The sequence below is a fragment of the Pteropus medius genome, unplaced genomic scaffold (genome assembly GCF_902729225.1).
Source record: "Pteropus medius unplaced genomic scaffold, Ma_sr-lr_union100, whole genome shotgun sequence".
NCBI classification, from domain to species: domain Eukaryota; kingdom Metazoa; phylum Chordata; class Mammalia; order Chiroptera; family Pteropodidae; genus Pteropus; species Pteropus medius.
The window spans coordinates 1-15939 of record NW_024354501.1 but is presented as its reverse complement, the minus strand read 5'-3'; the positions used below and the strand labels follow the sequence as shown (position 1 = coordinate 15939).

The 15939-nt window shown below is 45.6% G+C and overlaps 1 protein-coding gene across 3 annotated transcripts in view; it reads right to left on the bottom strand.

The window, feature by feature from the left end:
• TUBGCP5 (tubulin gamma complex component 5) overlaps positions 1–13704 on the bottom strand; it is a 48513-nt gene extending 34809 nt beyond the window's left edge. For all 3 annotated transcript variants that reach the window (XR_005650791.1, XR_005650792.1, XM_039853409.1), the window contains exons 1-8: positions 13515–13704; positions 11980–12033; positions 11775–11883; positions 9085–9181; positions 8610–8689; positions 8073–8208; positions 2273–2387; positions 1140–1229 (exon numbers count right to left, since the gene is read on the bottom strand). Coding sequence is in view for 1 of the 3 variants with exons in the window: in XM_039853409.1 (XP_039709343.1) it covers positions 1140–1229; positions 2273–2387; positions 8073–8208; positions 8610–8689; positions 9085–9181; positions 11775–11883; positions 11980–12033; positions 13515–13660 (827 nt within the window). In the remaining 2 variants the exon portion in view is untranslated. The remainder of the gene's footprint in view (positions 1–1139; positions 1230–2272; positions 2388–8072; positions 8209–8609; positions 8690–9084; positions 9182–11774; positions 11884–11979; positions 12034–13514) is intronic.
• Positions 13705–15939: the final 2235 nt, after the last annotated feature.

The following is a 15939-nucleotide window of genomic DNA, read 5'->3' as shown; positions in this document are numbered from 1 at the left end:
GACTCAGACTTGTGGGGGTGGGGGAGGCAAGGAGATCAGAAAATTGGATCAGATGATCTTTTCACCTGAACCTTAAGACCCACAATGTTTCAGGATCATCTAACAGAGACGCTAACACACCCAAGCGGCCCCACAGACCTTCCCGTTCTCAACGCTAAGACCACCAACGTCCCACTTCCCGGCAGCGGACCCGGACCGGAGAGCTCTGTGTGGCAGCGCGACACCCTGCGTTTCTCATTTTCTTCTTTGTGGAAAGGCACACGTCTAATTTCTTAGAGTCCTGCCTTCTGGGTATGGGCACAGGCGAACGTTCACTGAAACACTCTGCCTACTAAAAGCAGGAAGCGGCAAACTAGGAACCTCATTACAGACGCAGATGTCATAAAAGGGATGGTTTAATCTAATTAAACCATATGTTGCTATTCAAAACGGAAAACAAGAAAGTATATCGAAATCTCCCAGTCTCCACAGCTGAATCTGAGGTCTGGGCTTCCTGGTCCCAGTCCAAGTGCAGGTAATTCCCATTCACTTTTATTTTTCGTGCTTTGATATATACTTTTTTACTGACTTTTGTCTTTTCTCTCTCCTGACACTAGAATGCAGCCTTCATAAAGAGAGAAACGTCTGTCTTGTTTCTACCCTCGACCTTGGTGTCCAGCATAATGCCCGCCAGGCAGTGGGTGCTCAATAAATAAGTGTTCAACAAATACATGAACGAACCCATGCAGCCCATACATTTGTCTGCAGACACTTGTCCAGTTCCAACTTGGCTTCTGCTAAGCATTCTCTGAGGTGGGGATCAGCCTGCGGGATGTTTACGAGGGTGCGCCTGGGATCGATCCCTTCCAGCTGCTGTCAATTCACGCTGCTCCTTGGGGTTGTGGACCATTTCCTCTTGGATCAGACCCTATTTGTTCCCAGCTAGATTATTCAGTAACTTAAAACTAGGTGGAGATTTAGTGTCCTATAGTGAAAGTGGGGTGGCTCCTGAGTAGTGGGAACTGCCCAGGGTTCACACCTAATAGCCGCTTCTAGTTCACATGTGAAAAACCCCTGAACACGTTTCTTTAAAAAAATCCCACATTCTGCTTCTCACTAATTAAGTCTTCTAGACTTTTAATTGGGTTAATAGGTCTTACCATAGGGTTTCCCGAATAACCTGCGTCTCAGTGACAGAAACTCTGTCGTCTGGAACGTATAACGGGTCACTGCTGTACAAGTGTTGGTCCCTATCAGATAAGCAAACATCAAATGACAATGAAAAGCTATTCTCAGTAAAATTACCTATCTCCAAGAATACGTGCAATTTACTGGCAATTTGACCAGTAATCAATAAGCAAACAAACTTTATACAGGATTTAAATGCCTTGCCATTCACCCTCACGAATCAACTGAAATACTCTAGAACAGCGGTCCCCAACCTTTTGGGCACCAGGCATCTATGAGAATCTAACGCCTGATGATCTGAGATGGAGCTGAGGCGGTGATGCCAGTGCTGGGGAGCGGCTGCAGGTACCGACGAAGCTTTGCTCACTCACCTCCTGCTGTTCAGCGTAGTTCCTAACAGGCCACGGACAGGTACCAGCCCAGGGTTGGGGGGCAGTTGGGGGGAGGCTGCTCTAGGAGAAGCACTTTCAGAGCGATTCTAATTGCTATGTTAATTGCTGCTTCAGTCAAAAACTGAAACTATGTTTTTGTCAAAATAGTAACTATTTTTTGCAATAAGTTCACTGAAATGTCAGTTTGCTACCTAGCAGCTCGTGTGCCAGAGCCCAGGACACTGTCATCAAGCTCGCACCTGCAGAACTCGCTGACAGCGAGTGTCTCATTCTCATCCAGCTCCCACGACCCAACAGCACTCAATTCAGAAGCTACTAGGATACCTCTGTCCCCCACCCAAATGAGGTCAGTCACTCTGGCTCCATCTGGACTCCAGCAGAACAGAAGCCTTCACTGGGATCAGCACAAGGGTCATCGCAAAGCAAGAGGGAGCCATCCCAGCAGCGGCCACTCAGGCTGGCAGCCTTGAGCAGGAGGGCCCATCCGTCCCGCACTGCGCAGCCTCCGACCGACACTCCGCACAAGCTGGTGCCCTGGGGGCGGTCCGCTCAGGGCCGCAGATGGGGAGAGGCGGGGCCTCCTTCTGCATCTCCACAGTTCCAATTCCGGCCTGGACCCAGACTGGATGCCTGCCAGAGACTCAAGCTCCAGCAGTGCCGGCCAAAGTTCCTCCCATTAATAAATACATTAAATGAGAAATTTAGCTTCTTACCAGACAGCAGCTAAGTTGGAGTGCAAATGTAAACTATGAGGAAAGCTCGAGGATCGGGCTGTCCAGTACTGACGGACCACGTGCTGTTCCAGCCAGCTTCGGACGTCAGGCTCATCTACCGGAGGAAAGGTAAAAAGTTTCAGTTGTAAGAGCTGAGCAAAAAACACGTATCGACTTTGCCACAACATCTGAACTTATGACTCCATCAGAATGAATCTTCAATAGGAAAAGGCTCTTTAAAATAACAGCTACCTGACAACAGTTACATGCAATCATTTATTTAAAACCATGTACAGAGAGACATATGTACAAAACTTAATTAGATGTCACTGGATAGAAAGTAAAAATAACGTTACTCAATTTTAAAATAACCCCACGAATAAAAAGACACCAACAGGGTATGTGGATAATTCAACAAGCACGAAGGAACCTGAAGTGGTTGTCAAAGCCTCTCCGGGACCAGCACTAAACTTTGAAGGATGAGATTTCTTGTACAGGTTGTTCCAGAAAACAAGAAAAGTGAAAGCTGCCTAACATTTTGGGAGACTAATATAACCTTGCAACTAAAACCAGATAAAGACGTAGTAGGAAAAGTAATTCATAGAAAAATAAAGATGAAAAAATCCTAAGTTAAAAACAGGCAAGACGACAGAGCAGGTGAACGCAGTGTGCGCCCCCGCCGTGACCACACCAAAATCACAACCAAGCTACGGAACAGCCGCCTTTGTGAACCACCTTAAGCCTAGCTGAACAGAATTCTTAAACTGAGGACATAAAGTAGTAGCCACGTAGACACTGGTAGGAGGGCATTTAAATGGCCCGGCCCCACACCCGCGTGTGGCTGTTAACAATCTGGAAGGTGGTGTCAGCTGCGGAGGCCCCCCGAGGAGTGAGGGGTCCCGGCCCCACACCAGGCTCTCCAGCCCAGAACATCAGAGATGGGAAGAGGGGTCCTCTCAATATCTGTGAAATTCAGCAGGGATTCCATCCAGGTGACATGGAGGGAAGACAAGAGTCCCAGGAGTCCACTTAAAGCGCCTTAGCACAGACTCACTCGCTTATGAACACTTGCTCTAAGCTCCAGGGAAGGAACAGCAGCTTGAAAAGCTCCAGGGACACACCGGGGTTGGGGCGGAGGTGGGGAGGGGCACTAAATTGGCTGGCTTCGAGGTGAACGCTGGAGGGGCAGCTTTTTCTCAGACAGAAGTGCTGGCAGAAGCCATTGTCCCTTTGCTGAGCCCTCCTCCACCTAGTTTGTACGTGCAAGTGGGTGCCACATCGGAGTCTCCATCAAGCTGCCTGATACCTTTCGCCCTGCTCTGGTGATTCCCTGAGACCCCACCCCACCCAAGGTGAAGGCCTAAGCCGCTTCCAGTGACTTTTCCATACGAACAGCCTGTCTGCAGACTTTCCTAAAATCTCACAAGGTTCACAAACCCCTAATAAGCAGCATCTGGCCTTTGCAGGGCCCACACCTCTTGATGAACTGCCCCAAGCCTGGCACTAGTGGCAGCCAGCCTCATTCTGCAGCTTAGCCTCTCCCAGGCACCTCCAAGCCCAGGACAAGTGGCAACCATATGCAGATCACTATAGCTCACACCAAGTGGTTCCGGGCAGGGCACAGGCAGCAACTGACCTCGGCCCCTCCCAAGAGGCCTCAGAACCAACACACCCGGCAGCCAGCTTCAGACCACACCAGAGCACCACCCAACCACCTCCACGAATGACACCCCCAAAGGGCAGACTGGGGCCAGAGCCCAGCTGTAGCAAATCCTGCTTGGTAGGGTCAGCCCTGCACAACAGCTCATGGTCATGGCCAGTCCTCACGACCATCAGCCCGAGGGTCAGCCCCTCCCACTGACGTGCCAAGGCTCAACTACGGCAGGAGGGCACACAAGGGACACACCTGGAGCGCCGGCTCAAGTGACCAGGGAGACTGCACCACTGGTCTGTGTAGGACTCCTACGACATGAGGCCACTCTGCACGACTGGACACAGAGCAGCTCTACCTAATGCACAGAAACAAACACGTGGAGGCAGCCAAAAAGGGGAGACCAAGAAACGTGTCACAAATGAAAGAACAGGAGAAAACTCCAGAAAAAGAGCTAAATGAAATGGAGGCAAGCAATCTACGCGATGCAGAGTCCAAAACACTGGTTATAAGGGTGCTCAATGAACTTAGGGGAAGAGTAGATGATCTCAGTGAGAACTTAACATGAAAAGTTGGAAGCCATACAAAAGAACCAGTCAGAAATGAAGAATACGATGGCTGCAATGAAGACTCCATTACAGGAAATCAACAGCAGATTAGATGAAGCAATGGATCGGCGCAGCGATTTTGAAGATAAGGTAACAAAAAAAAAAAAACATTCGATCAAAACAGCAAAAAGGAAAAAGAATCCAAAAAAAATGACAGTTTAAGGGAGCTCTGGGACAACATCAGGTGTTAGCAACGTTCGCATCCAAATTGGAAGTCCTAGCCACAGCAATCAGAAGAAATAACAGGCATCCAAACTGGAAAGGAAAAAAACTGTCATTATTTGCAAATGATATGATACGATATAGAGAAAACCCTAAAGACTCCACTAAAAACTATCGGAACTGATAAATGAATTCGGTAAAGTAGCACAATACGAAATTAATGTTCAGAAATGGGTTGCATTTTTATACACCAATAACAAATAATCAGAAAGAGAAATTAAGAAAACAATTCCATTTATAATTGCATCACACAGATAGAGAGATCAATGGAACAGAATCCAGAGCCAAGAAATAAATCCACGCTCTACGGTCATTTAATCTATGACAAAGGAAGCAAGAATACACAATGGGGTAAAGACAGTCTCTTCAATAAATGGTGCTTGGAAAACTGGACAATTACATGCAAAAAATGACACTAGATCGCTTTTTATACCATATACAAGAATAAACTCAAAATGGATTAAAGACATAAATGTAAGATCCAAAACCATAAAACTCCTACAAGAAAACATAGGCAGTAAACTCTCTAACACTGCTCTTCATAATATTTTTTTGGATGTATCTCCTCGGGCAAGGGGAACAAAAAATAAGCAAATGGGACTACAGCCAACTAAAAAGTGTTTGCACAGCAAAGAAAACCATCCACAGAACAAAAAGACAACCTACTGAATGAGAGAAGATACAACTGCCTACGATACAACTGATAAGGGATTAACAGCTAAAACTTACAGAGAACTCACACAACTCAACAACAGAAAAACAAACAATCCAATCTAAAAATGGGCAGAGAACCTGAATAGGCATTTCTCCAAAGAGGAAATACAGATGGCCAACTGACATATGAAAAGATGCTCAACGTCACTCGTCATCAGGGAAATGCAAATTAAAACCACAATGAGACATCACCTCGCACCTGTCAGAATGGCCACCATCAATAAACCAACAAACAAGTGTTGGCGAGGATGCGGAGGAAGGGAGCCTCGTGCACTGCTGGTGGAACTTGGTGCAGCCACTGTGGAAAAGAGTCTGGAGGTTCCTCAGAAAAATTAAAAATATAGCCATCATACGACCCAGCAATTACACTTCTGGTTATTTATCCAAATATATCCAAAACGCTAACTTAAAAAGATCTATGCACCCCTATGCTCACTGCAGCAGTACTGACAACAGCCAAGATATGGAAGCAACCTAAGCGCCGATCGACAGGTGATTAAATTAAAAAGTCAGGATACACGTGTGCAATGTGATGTTAATGGGTCATGAAAAGGAATGGAATCTGACCATTTCTGACACCATGGATGGACCTAGAGGGTGTTATACTAAGTGAAATAAGTCAGACAAATATTGTATGATTTCACTCACATGAGGAATAAACAAAATAAACGAACAAAAACAGAAACAAATGCACAGCAAATAAATACTTAAGATCTTTACAAAGAAAGTTCCCAAACTCTAGTAAGACATAAAAAATTAGAAGAAATGTAGATATTTTCATAGTTTGGCTAAATCTATAAATCCAATAAAAATTCCAGCTGGATTTTTAAGGAACTCGCCGTAGTGCTTCTAAATGTCTATGGTAGAATAAAAGTCCACAAAAAGGTAAGCCAGTCTGGAAAAAGAGTAAAGGAGGTGAGGGGGAAACTGGCCCTCTCCATGTTGAGACATATTACAAAGCCGTATGAATAAACACAGTCGTTCCTCGGCAACTCACCCTAAGGAAGAGCGCCGAACGTTCAGAAATAAATATTCAGAATGCCATAATAACAGAACCGCAAGGCAATGTGGAAAGAATGGACTATTCGCTAGATGCTCATGAGCTGGACCCTTGAACTTCACTTCATACGTAAGATGGACCCAGAGGTCACAAAAGCTCTAAACCCAAAATATAGATGAGCAAACCGAAGGAAAATACAGGGGAACGTTTCCGCAGAGAGAAATATCGAGACTCAAATACTACCCACGCTGTGAAAAATCCACAAATTTGAAGAGACTACAATATCTTTTAAAAGGACACATTCTGTTTTAAGGGTACCACACAACATGTAAAGTCAGGTGAGTGACTAAGAAAAGATCACCGCAACATCTAAACCCTAGGAATCTATCTGGACATACAAAGAACCCTGAAGGGTGAGGTGGACGTGAAGGACAAAAAAACTCAGAAGAAAAGCCAGCAGAGGGCGTCAGTAGGCACTTCCCAACAGGGGCAGGGCTGAGAGCCAGGGGGACCACATGCACTTATCACTAGTGGTCAGACGGATGCGAATGCCAGCAGCCGTGCCCCCGAATCAGAGGAGGACCAGGTCCCTAAGGCACGTGGCGCCAGGCAGAGGGTACAGGCGGCTCGAGGCCTGTCCGCAGCATGGAGAGGACAGAAATGTGGTGTTGCGAATGGCAGTCTCCGCAGCAGTTAGCAGTGACGGAAGAGGTGTTCAGAGCCACATGGGCAGAGTGCCACGCAGAGGAGCAGAGCCAAGCTCACGGACAGCACCGTCCCAGCACGCAGTGTACACGCAGAGCGACCGACAGGGTGCACCGTACAAGAACTTCGCATACGTGAGAACACCAACATCCGCGCCGTCAGGCACGTGGGCCTACGCTGGGCCGACAGAGGAAGGACAATGGAGTGAGAATCAAAGAGTGGGGGAGACGTGCTAAACGAGACCACAGGCCCTGCAGGACCCAGTGATGACGTGCTCTGAGCTGATAATCCACGTTCTGTCCTAAAGTTCCCAGTCAAGAATTAGAAAGGAAGGAATAAAGAAAACCAGAAAATCATTAGGATGCTAAAATCAGCTTTAACTACTTTGTGGCCATTTGGCAAGGTTCAAGTACAGTGTGCAGGGCCTAGTCACAGACCCAGCTCCGGGGGCTAGTGCCACAGCTGTGACCAGCAGGAAACCCATGGTAATCGGGCCTTTGTTTTCTGTCTACAAAATGAGAAGCGGGTTAGACAGCTAATCTCTCAGGCTGCTTCCAGCCCTTTCTAGATTCTTCCAAGTCATACTTCTTCAGTAAAAACTGAAAAAGCAGACAGGCAAATTTAAAATTAAATCGTATACATCTTCTCCTTTTAGTTCCCAATTTTAGCAAAGTTAATCCTTCTCCAATAAAAAAATAAACTAAAACATTTAGGATTAGCAAAGTTCTCAGAACAAAACTGCCCTCAAAATCCCTTTTTGACATGAATTCTGTAGCGCTACTTTTTAGGTACTGCAGAAGTAACACGAGCTTAGCAATATCTTAACAGACATGGACCTGCCTTTCCTTCCAGGGGATTCTTCCGTTAGAAAGGGTGCCAGCACCTGACAACACACAGTACCTCTCCAGAGGACACGAGGCCCTGGTTTTCTGCTTTGATCCTGTTCTTCTAACGGCGTCCTATCCACCTGAATCCCAGAGTCCTCTCTGCTTAAGGGCTGTGGGTCATCCTCACCTTCACTTTCTTCAGACCAATTCTGATTAAAAAAGGAAGCGCATAGGGCGTATAACAGTTGAAGCTATTTGTACGAAAAGACGAGGACAATTTCAGAAGAAAGGCAGAAACTATACCAAACAAAACTTTTTCTAACTGTCTTGAGAGTTGCTACAGAATGAAATTATTTTGGGTGGCAAAAATCCCAAGATTCACAGTTCCTTAACGGGTACATTAAGGGTACTCATTCCGTTCAACTTCCCAGTACTAATGACTTGCTGCAGAATCTTAATAAATCTTTCATGACAAAGTACTCGAATTTACTGAAAAGTTTTATTACTCTTTTATTTAAGATGCTGCAGGGCAGAAGGACCCAAAAAAGCCATCTATATAACTTGGCACATGCTTATATTTTCAGTAGCAAAACTACTGCCACTTACTGACCGGTGTGTCTACATTCGGACTAAGGTCGACTTCTTCACCTTCCATCAAGTATTTTCCCCAGTCAAAATCATCTTTCTTTTCTAAAATGTAACAAAAGAATCTTATCAGCTTTATCAAAAATAAGTGGGAAAAAACTCAAAACTATAGGAAAAAAAGTCTAACAAAACTCAAAATAAAATGCACTTAGGAAATGAAAGTTCAAAAACACTGAAACAGTCAATAATTTGATAGTCTAATACATTTTAAACTGTAATTTTTTTCATCTTCAAAAGTTAATTTCTTTATGTAATTCAAAGTTTAATTTACAAAGTTAGAATTTCTGTTTTAAATGAAAATCTGCAATTGTAATTGCATCCGATGCAGCAGAAATATTTGTTTCACACATTCTTACGTTTCATAAAATCAACATCTAGTAACTAAGCGATACAAGTAATTTCTATTTATTTGCTATATATTAAAGCATCTGATAACGTACCCACTTCTTTATCTCTTGGTGTTTCCACATAATTGCTGTTTGAAGGAGAATCAGACAGACACAGAAGAAGTGACAGTATTGAATAATGTGCATCTGTCTTTAAAACAAAAAATGAAGAGTATGAATCACTGAGGTCGGTAAGAGCTTTTTAAGGTAGTTTGAATAAAGAAAAGATAATCCCATGACAGTTATGTCCCCAAGTTTTTCCTAGTTCAAGAAAACATGAATTATACCTAAATAAACCCTAATCTCTAGGAATATGGTTTCACTGTGTTCGGGGAAGGCCACTGCTAGAGGCATACAGAGAAATGATCAAAGATGACAATGAAAAGGTCAAAGTAGGAATGAGAAGGGACAGTTTCCTTTAACTATTCTGCACAACACAGGTATTTTCACGGGTGTAGATTAAGCTGAGGTCACGGCATCTGCCTGACCAAACCGAGTGCAGTACCAGAATCTACGGAACGCAGTCGCCACAGACTAACAGTGCCTGCCATGCACTAGCTGCTCTAAAATGGTTCGCTATTATTTTTAACATTAATATTATTGTCACAGGATCTACTTATTAAATTTTACAGTTTGCGCAGAAAGCTACACAACATTTACCACAAAGAGATCTAAGAAAATTTGTCTCCTTCTCTCTAAGTGGTCTCTGTAGGAACCATGCACGGAAGTGCACTTCCAACCCTTGCAGAGGGGTTTGGAGCACTGCAGCTCTCTCTTTTCAAGAAAGACTTTTATGGCCCTTCCTTAAATTATCTGAAGCTCTCTTCCTTAGGACACCAATTCCCAGAACGCAGACCAAGGGAAAGCCTGTCGATAATAGAATACGCCGTAAGAGGTCGCCCTGAAGATTAAATGAGTTAATATACGTGTGCAAGAAAGGCTTAACTCTGGAGGCCTACGCTGCCCAAACTGTGAATATCTCCAAGGTCTTCAGGACTGGCCCTTGCCTGGCTCCTGAGAGAGAACCCGAACCCTTGGACTACCCTGAGAAGAGTGTTTCTGCATGCTGGAGGCTTTGGTCCATGAACCAGGCAGTTTATGCTAACGACGCGACTTGTGATGAACACTTTTCATTCGCCTGCGGTTCTCAGTTTGACCGCAGTTTGGGAACCCATGACTAAATATGAAAGTGCTTAGAACAGCACCCGGCATCTAGTAAGCACTATTTAGGTCGTTCTTATTACCAGGTGCGGAGAGCCATTTAAAAGATTTAAGATACCCAGGCAGTGCCATTGTTTGTGCCAATCTCTGATCTCAATTTCACAGGCTGGGGCTCAGAAGATGATTAAACAAGAGTTTGCGGTCTCTTTCATCTCAAGTCTGAGGCACACTGGGTTTCACGGCAATACTTCAGTCAGTTTCCAGAGGATTCTGCTCTAGATCGTGAACAATTCTAAAAGAGAACGAGTGTTTAAATATTTTTTGTTGTTGCTCAACAAAATTTTTTATTAAAATTATTGGGATGCCATCAACAAAACAAAAAGACGACTTACTGACTGGGAGAAGATATTTGCTTATGGAATATCTGACAAGGGGTTAATACCCAAAATATATAAAGAACCCGAACAACTCAACGAGAAAATAAACAATCCAATTAAAAAATGGGCAGAAGACCTGAATAGATATTTCTCCAAAGAGGGCATACAAATGGCCAATAGACATATGAAAAAATAGTCAAGATCACTAGTCATCAGAGAAATGCAAATTAAAACCACAATGAGATATCAGCTCACACGTGCCAGAATGGCATCATTGATAAATCAAAAAACAAGTGCTTGCGAGGATGTGGAGAAAAGGGAACCCTCGTGCACTGCTGGTGGGAACCTGGTGGTGCAGCCACTATGAAAAACAGTCTGGAGGTTCCTCAAAAAATTAAAAATGGATCTACCTTTTGACCTAGCAATTGCACTTCTGGGTATTTATCCAAAGAAAACCGAAACACTAATTCGTAAAGATCTATGCATCCCTAATGCTCATGGCAGCACTACTCACAATAGCCAAGATATGGGAGCAATCTAAGCGCTCATCAACAGACGACGGGACAAAGAAGTTATGGTTCACGTATACAATGGAACATTACTCAGTCGCTAAAATAAAATGAAATCTACCATTTGCAATGACTTGGACGAACCTAGAGGTTACTATGCTGAGCGAAATAAGTCAGAGAAAAATAAATACCATATGATTTTACTTATTTGTGTAATCTAAGGAACAAAAAGAACAAAAAGAACCCATGAATCAAAAACAGACTCACAAATACAGAGGACAATCTGGTGACGGCCAGAGGGAAAGGGAGCTGGGGAGATGGGAGGAAGGGGTGATGCGTTAAAGAAGTATCAATTAGTAGTCGATAAGATGGTCACTGGGATGGGGAGCACAGCACAGAGGAGGGCTGTGTGCAGAGCCAGAGGGAAGATGGAGCAATCGGGGGGATCGTTTCGTAAACTATATAAATGTCTAAGTGACGTAATGTGTACTAGAAGTTAATAATAAAATAAAATGCTAAAAAAATTATTGATGTGACATTGGTTAATAAAATCAAATAGGTTTCAAGCGTACAATTCAATAACATGTCATGTATATTGCGCTGTGTGTTAAATGTTTAAATATTAACAGAAACAAGATGACAATAATCACTGGAAATGGCAAACTAGACAACAGAGATCTCACAACGTGACGCACACCTTTACTTCCTTTATGCTTGGAAGGGAGGCGTTGAGAAACTCTTCAGTTAATCTCTTCCAACTGGCAGCTTTGCTGAGATCAGAATGAATGATGAATTTTTCGTAAATTCTAAAACATATTTTTAAAATGACAGTTATAAAGCTACAATAATAAAAAGATCAGGTATTTCGGAATATGTACATATACACACACATATAAACTTACCCTTCTATTGTCTTTTCTACTTTGTGGCTGTTGACATCCAAAAAACGGTGAAATCTAAAAGACAAGATGTAATTTTGGCACGTAGCTAAGTAGACTGGTATCACTGCCCGCCATATGCCCCCAAACACCCTCTACTCAGCTGTACTCAGGAATGCGCCTCTCTCCCAGGATCACCTCCACCATGTAGGCAAAGCAACCACTGAACCTCAAAGAGTGCTCAAGCACCGCTTCAGCAGGACACAAGTCACCCGGAGCCGCCCCAACCCTGTCCTCTGGCTCCTTTGCCTTCCCATAATGCCCTGTGTCCAAGTCTAGCGTAGCACAATCTATATTGGGGTTCCTAATCTTTGTATGCTACAGCGAAGTCCACTGAAGCTTGGGGACCCCTTCTCGCAACCTTTTTTAAACCAAAAAATGAAATACAAAGGAAACCACGTATACTGAAACACAGTTGTGAAGTGTTTTTAAAAGTGTGTGATAGAGTAAGAGAAACTTCTTTATTAAAGCATTAAGTAACAAGATCTAGCAGTGGGTCCGTGACTACCGTTAAAATAACAGCAAACAATATTTAGACACATCTGCAACAACTATAACATGATGTGAAGTGTGTGATTTCTACTGGTGACACACTTATAGGTAAACTAATATTGCTTGTTGCTTTCATTCGTAAGTGAAAGATATGCTATTTTTTAGTTTGAGGTTAGTGTAATTTTTTTCTTGTTCTGATTCATAACACCTGAATTCTATCTTCAGGTCCTCATGTTAAGAACTACTACTCTATGTCATACACAACTGACTTTCGTCTCTGTTTTCCTTAAAGATAGATACTATAAGTCACCTATCTCTGAATTTCTAGGGTCTAGAACTTGGCCACAAGTTTAAAAACGCAAACGTAATTCTTCTTTTTTTCTGATGGATTAAAGCATCGCAAAATTATACTATATTCCAGTGAACTCTTGTTTTCAGTTTGGGTATGGAAGCCAACAACCCGTACTTAAAAGAAATGAACTACACTGCTAAATAACATACCTAATTCTATGCCAGGAAATGGCTGCGCAGACCACCACTTTACCTGTTATAATTTGGTTTCTCAATGTGTAAAAGAGATAGTAACTTCTAATGTCTCGCTCGACTCCAAAGTGATATCCATCCTCTTACTGCCTTTCGGAATATTACCAGAAAAGTAATTGAGATCCGGGAATTCAACTTGTCCTGTCTGATCTACTCAGGCACTGGTATGTCAATGTTACGCGTAGGGACCGAGTTTATCGGGCCAGGGGCGTGGCGCGGTGGGTGCCCGACTTGCTGTGTTCTCACCGTTAACCAAGCAGGCACTTCTCGTGTCATTACCAAGACTGACTGCAGATTCTGAAAAACTGTCTACTCTTCAAGAAGATCCCTCCTGACACTGAACGGAGAGACGCTAACACCGCCTGCCATCCTCCCGGTCACACTGCCGTGACAGGGGGCGACCACAACAGTGCTGTCGGATTCAACGTACTGGGTTCCGCCGCCGTCCCGGCCCCGACCCGCACCTGAAGTTGGACCAGGCGAAGTGCAGGGAGAGCTGGAAGTTGGGGTCCGCCTCGTCCCGGAGGCCCGCCACGCTGCGGACGAGCTCGCGCACGTCCCGCTCCTGCTGCCGGTCCAGGCGGCTCCAGGACGGCCCCGCGCGCGCCATGTTCGCCGCCTCCCAGTGCCGGCTTCGAGATCGCGCCCGCTGTCGCGAGAGCTCGCGCTCCCGCCGCGCTGCTCTTGGGAGAGAGCTGAGGCCGCTCTCGCGAGAGCTCGCGCTGCTGCCGCGTAGTGGCCGCCGCGTACGTCTTCCAGTCCGCCCTGGGCAAATACTTGGCCCCTCCTCAAAGATTTGGATGTCTTCGTTGATCAGACTAACATCAGCCTCTGGATAACCAGGGTTAATGGTTTCAGTTCTGATGGTCGACAGCAGCCGGTGGGCTCTCATTCAGGGCACCTATTCGCAGCCGCCCTTCCGAACGTCTTAGTCGCCCATCCTGCTCAAGCTTCAGCGTCTCTTTGCAGCGGTGACCTCTGAGGGTCTCTCATTCCACCCCTGTCCGCACAGTCCACACTACGTGGTCCTCACTTACAGCAGGTGTCAGCAAAGCGGGTTGTCCACCGCATCGCTGAGTGCGGCGCCTTCTGCTGTCGCTGGTGTGGGACTCCCTGTGGCCAAAGTAGGACGTTGTAAACCCTGTCGGCCAAGGGTGGAGGGGCGTCTTGGTTGTTCCTAATTAAAACTGCACCTTTAAATAAACATTCTGTTAAATGGTGCCCATAACCATTCTCAAACCTATTACATAGACTTCGATTATTTTTTCTTTTAGAGAGTCACTAGGTTTTCACGTTTATTGCGTTGCATTACTTAGTAATGCGACCAGAGAAAAATCCTGAGACCCCGGTGTCCACACTGCGGGGAGGTGGAGGTGCTAGGAGCGGCCTGTCTTCTGTGGTAGACCAGGGGTCCACGCAGGTTTCCTTCGAAAATCCACCATATACATATAGATGAATATATATATGCATCTATATGTATATGGTAGCTTTGGCGAAAAGCTCTCTGGTGACGTCCATTTTGAGCCAGAATCGCAGACTTCCGAGAAAAGGCTCACTTGCAGCAAATGCACAGCCCTCCCGGGGCCTTGGGGCTCTGTGGGCCATGCCCGGTCATCTGCGGGTACTGGGGTGGCGAAGTTGGAGAAGCACTCACTGACACTTTGAGCTCCTAGAGGTACAAACTACGTCTCATTCGTCTCTGTATCCTCTTGCAGGGTTCAGGGCCACCCACAGACAGCGTACCCAGGGATGCCTTGGCCCCTCCGTCCATGGCGGCCGTCCCCCGCTGGAAAGAGGTCAGTTGGGAGACACTGCAGACAGCTGTGGGTCTGAATTCGGCCTCCGTGCCTCAGGAGCTTTGCGATCAGCTCTCTAAGCCTTTCATTTCTTCATTTTGAATGCGTCCACGGGGACCATCACGACCATCCCAGGCAGAAAGGTGAGGGCGAGGGAGGTGTCTGCTTCCGTCCTGAAGTCTGATTTCCACTGCGGAAAGCGGGAAGGAGCCGAGGCCTTAGGAAGGAGCCCCGGGGCCTCTGGGATGAAAGAGATCATGCTGAATTGTGGCTCTGGAACGCCCGGTGTCCACACTGCGGAGAGGTGGAGGTGCGAGGAGCGGCCTGTCTTCTGTGGTAGAGCAGGGGTCCAGGCAGGTTTCCTTCGAAAATCCACCATATACATATATATGCATATAGATGAATATATATATGCATATATATGTATATGGTAGCTTTGGCAAAAGCTCTCTGGTGACGTCCATTTCGAGCCAGAATCGCAGACTTCCGAGAAAAGGCTCACTTGCGGCAAATGCACAGCCCTCCCGGGGCCTTGGGGCTCTGTGGGCGATGCTCGGTCATCTGCGGGTACTGGGGTAGCGAAGTTGGAGGAGCACTCACTGATACTTTGAGCTCCTAGAGGTACAAACTACGTCTCATTCGTCACTGTATCCTCTTGCAGGGTTCAGGGCCACCCACAGGCAGTGTGCCCAGCGATGCTTTGGGCCGCCCTTCCATTGTCCCATGTGCCCCTCCATCGTTGTCGAGGAGGAAGCCAAAAGGCATCCTTCTTCTCGTAGAAATAGGTCAGTATGGCAAACTTCAGACACCTGTTGGGCTGTATGTGACTCTGTCACTTATTAGCTGTGTGATCATGTGTATGAGATTCTGTTTTCTGAATTTTCAATAAGTGTACAGGAACCATGACGAGCAGCCCAGGCAGAAAGGCGGAGGAGAGGGAGGTGTCTGCTCCAGTCCAGAGGTCTGATATCAAATTGAAAAAGTGGGAAGGAAGAGAGGCCCCAGGACGGAGCCCCGGTGTCTCTTGGATGAGCTGGGACACGGTCTCATTGCGGCTCTGGGACCCCCTGTGTCTACAATGCGGGAAGGCAGA